The sequence below is a fragment of the Arachis stenosperma genome, chromosome 10 (genome assembly GCF_014773155.1).
Source record: "Arachis stenosperma cultivar V10309 chromosome 10, arast.V10309.gnm1.PFL2, whole genome shotgun sequence".
Lineage (NCBI taxonomy): Eukaryota > Viridiplantae > Streptophyta > Magnoliopsida > Fabales > Fabaceae > Arachis > Arachis stenosperma.
The window spans coordinates 1897501-1900000 of record NC_080386.1 but is presented as its reverse complement, the minus strand read 5'-3'; the positions used below and the strand labels follow the sequence as shown (position 1 = coordinate 1900000).

Sequence of the window (2500 nt, the reverse complement as noted above, 5' to 3'; positions counted from 1 at the left end):
TCAAGTACACGTAAAAAGAGATATGTATTTGTATTTTTCTATTTTTTTAGAGTTAAACAAAGGGATTCGCAAATAAAAGTGCTAATGCTACAACCAGCCCATAAATTGTTAACGCTTCCATAAACGCTAGACTAAGCAATAAAGTACCCCGTATTTTTCCCTCTGCCTCTGGTTGTCGCGCAATCCCTTCTACTGCTTGCCCTGCAGCAGTGCCTTGGCCAACCCCAGGTCCAATAGAAGCAAGCCCTACAGCCAACCCAGCAGCAACAACGGAAGCAGCAGCAATCAGTGGATTCATGATAAGTTCCTCTCATCCAAAAAAGGGGAAATGGTTAATGATACAAGCAACCAATTTTGACTTGAATTTTTCAATTAATAAAAAAGATTTATTCAGTCGAAATAATTGAGGAAAAAAATGAAGAAAAAAATAAAGAAAGAATATTTATTGAACTGTTGGAACTACTTCGATATTTCTCTATTTTTCTATTCCCATAGTTTTTGTAAATCCATACAACTTTTGTTCTTATCTTCCCTTAAAATAAAATTGTTGAACCATTCTTTTCTTTTAGAGTTTTCTTGATTCAATTTCGTTAGTCATTCATCAAGATTCAATTCATAATTACAGATGAATATAGAAGGGCTTCGTTTTTTTGAATCCCTATCGAAATTGACAGTAGCAGGACAAATTTGGATAACTATATTTATAGTTGGTTTCTAGATAATTCGTTAACATCCAATATCTAGTATCACATATACATGTATTTCTTCTATACCGTAAACCAATTGTTCGTGTATTCAATTGGATTCGAGAAGCATTCTTTGAAACCTTTCAAAAGACTTAAAAAAAAAAAGAAAGAGTTGCCCTTTAGCTATTATATTATAATTTTATTATAGACACCCCGGCTTGACTCCTCTTTCAAATCTTAGTCTTAGGTTTTTGCTAGCCCTTTTCTTCTTTTTGATTATATCCTCGTTTATATCCATATGGTATAATCAATCTAAAAAAATTCGTTCGACCGAAGAACTGAATCTTTGCAACGAAATATTGAAATTTGAGTGATCTAAATGGAATTTTTATTTATTGTTGAATTGAATATGAATGAAATACAAATACGTTCTAGTTTTATGTAATATCCATTTTAATCACATGTCGTAAACGGAAATATCCTACAAAGTTCAAAGTTAAAGTTCTTAATATTTACATTTACAACATTAATAGACTCTAATCAAATAATATTCAAATTAGATCTATATTATAATGTAAAAAAAATATTTATGTTATAGATTGAATGAACAAAATAAAATACAACAAAAACAATACCAAAAAGTTATTGAAAAAAATTGAAAACAAGGATTCTTTTTAGTTTAGTAAAAAAAAAATAGGAAAAACATCTTTTAAATAATGAATCTTTTTCCTATTTTTTTTTACAGCTCTCAAGTAATCTTTTCTATTTTTTTACCAAATCATATATTTATTTATACTTTGATTGCATTTAATTTAACCCCGTATTTATGAATATTCAATTAATAGAATCAGAATTCAAAACTTATTTGTTTATCTTTTATGTATTTTTGTTACCTAAGTATATTATCTTTAGCCGCACATATATTGTGGCGAGTCAAACTAAACTAGAAACTAAAAAAAAAGACTATTTCCTAAATTTGTTAAGTTAATGATGGCCTTCCATGGATTCACCTATATAAGCCGCAGCTAAAGTAGCAAAAATAAGGGCTTGAATACCGCTTGTAAATAATCCAAGGAACATGACAGGTATAGGAACTACTAAGGGTACTAAAGAAACAAGAACAACAACTACTAATTCATCAGCTAATATATTTCCGAAAAGTCGAAAGCTAAGCGACAGGGGTTTTGTGAAATCTTCTAAGATGTTAATTGGTAGAAGGATTGGAGTTGGTTGGATGTATTTACCAAAATAAGCTAATCCCTTTTTCGAAAGACCCGCATAGAAATATGCTACTGATGTAAGTAAAGCTAATGCAACAGTAGTATTTATATCATTTGTGGGTGCAGCTAACTCCCCATGAGGTAACTGTATTATTTTCCAAGGCAAAAGAGCCCCCGACCAATTTGAAACAAAAATAAATAAGAACATAGTTCCAACAAAGGGAACCCACGGACCATATTCTTCCCCAATCTGAGTTTTACTTACATCTCGAATGAATTCGAGGACATATTCAAAGAAATTCTGACCAAAAGTGGGAATGGTTTGCGGATTTCTAACAACTAAAATGGCTGAAACCAATAAGATAGCAATTACGACCCAAGAAGTTATAAGTACTTGGGCATGCACTTGGAACCCCCCTAATTGCCAATAGAGATGTTGACCTACTTCCACGGAAGATATCTCATATAATCTTTTTAATGTGTTGATGGAACATAATAGAATATTCATATTGCCCTCAAAATAAATAGAACTTGAAAGGAATTATTTTGATTCAATCATCTATTTTTTCAATTGACCCCTCCCCTGTTCCCGCC

General features: G+C 31.3%; 2 protein-coding genes across 2 annotated transcripts in view; both read right to left on the bottom strand.

The window, feature by feature from the left end:
• LOC130955582 (ATP synthase subunit alpha, chloroplastic) overlaps positions 1–39 on the bottom strand; it is a 5947-nt gene extending 5908 nt beyond the window's left edge. The window contains exon 1 of the mRNA XM_057882474.1: positions 1–39. This exon is cut by the window's left edge and continues 5908 nt beyond it. The gene's annotated coding sequence lies outside the window, so the exon portion shown is untranslated.
• A 1367-nt stretch (positions 40–1406) lies between these two features.
• LOC130955585 (ATP synthase subunit a, chloroplastic) lies at positions 1407–2474 on the bottom strand. The gene has a single exon (XM_057882477.1). The coding sequence runs from the start codon at positions 2412–2414 to the stop codon at positions 1671–1673; it is 744 nt and encodes a 247-aa protein (XP_057738460.1). The 5' UTR covers positions 2415–2474; the 3' UTR covers positions 1407–1670.
• Positions 2475–2500: the final 26 nt, after the last annotated feature.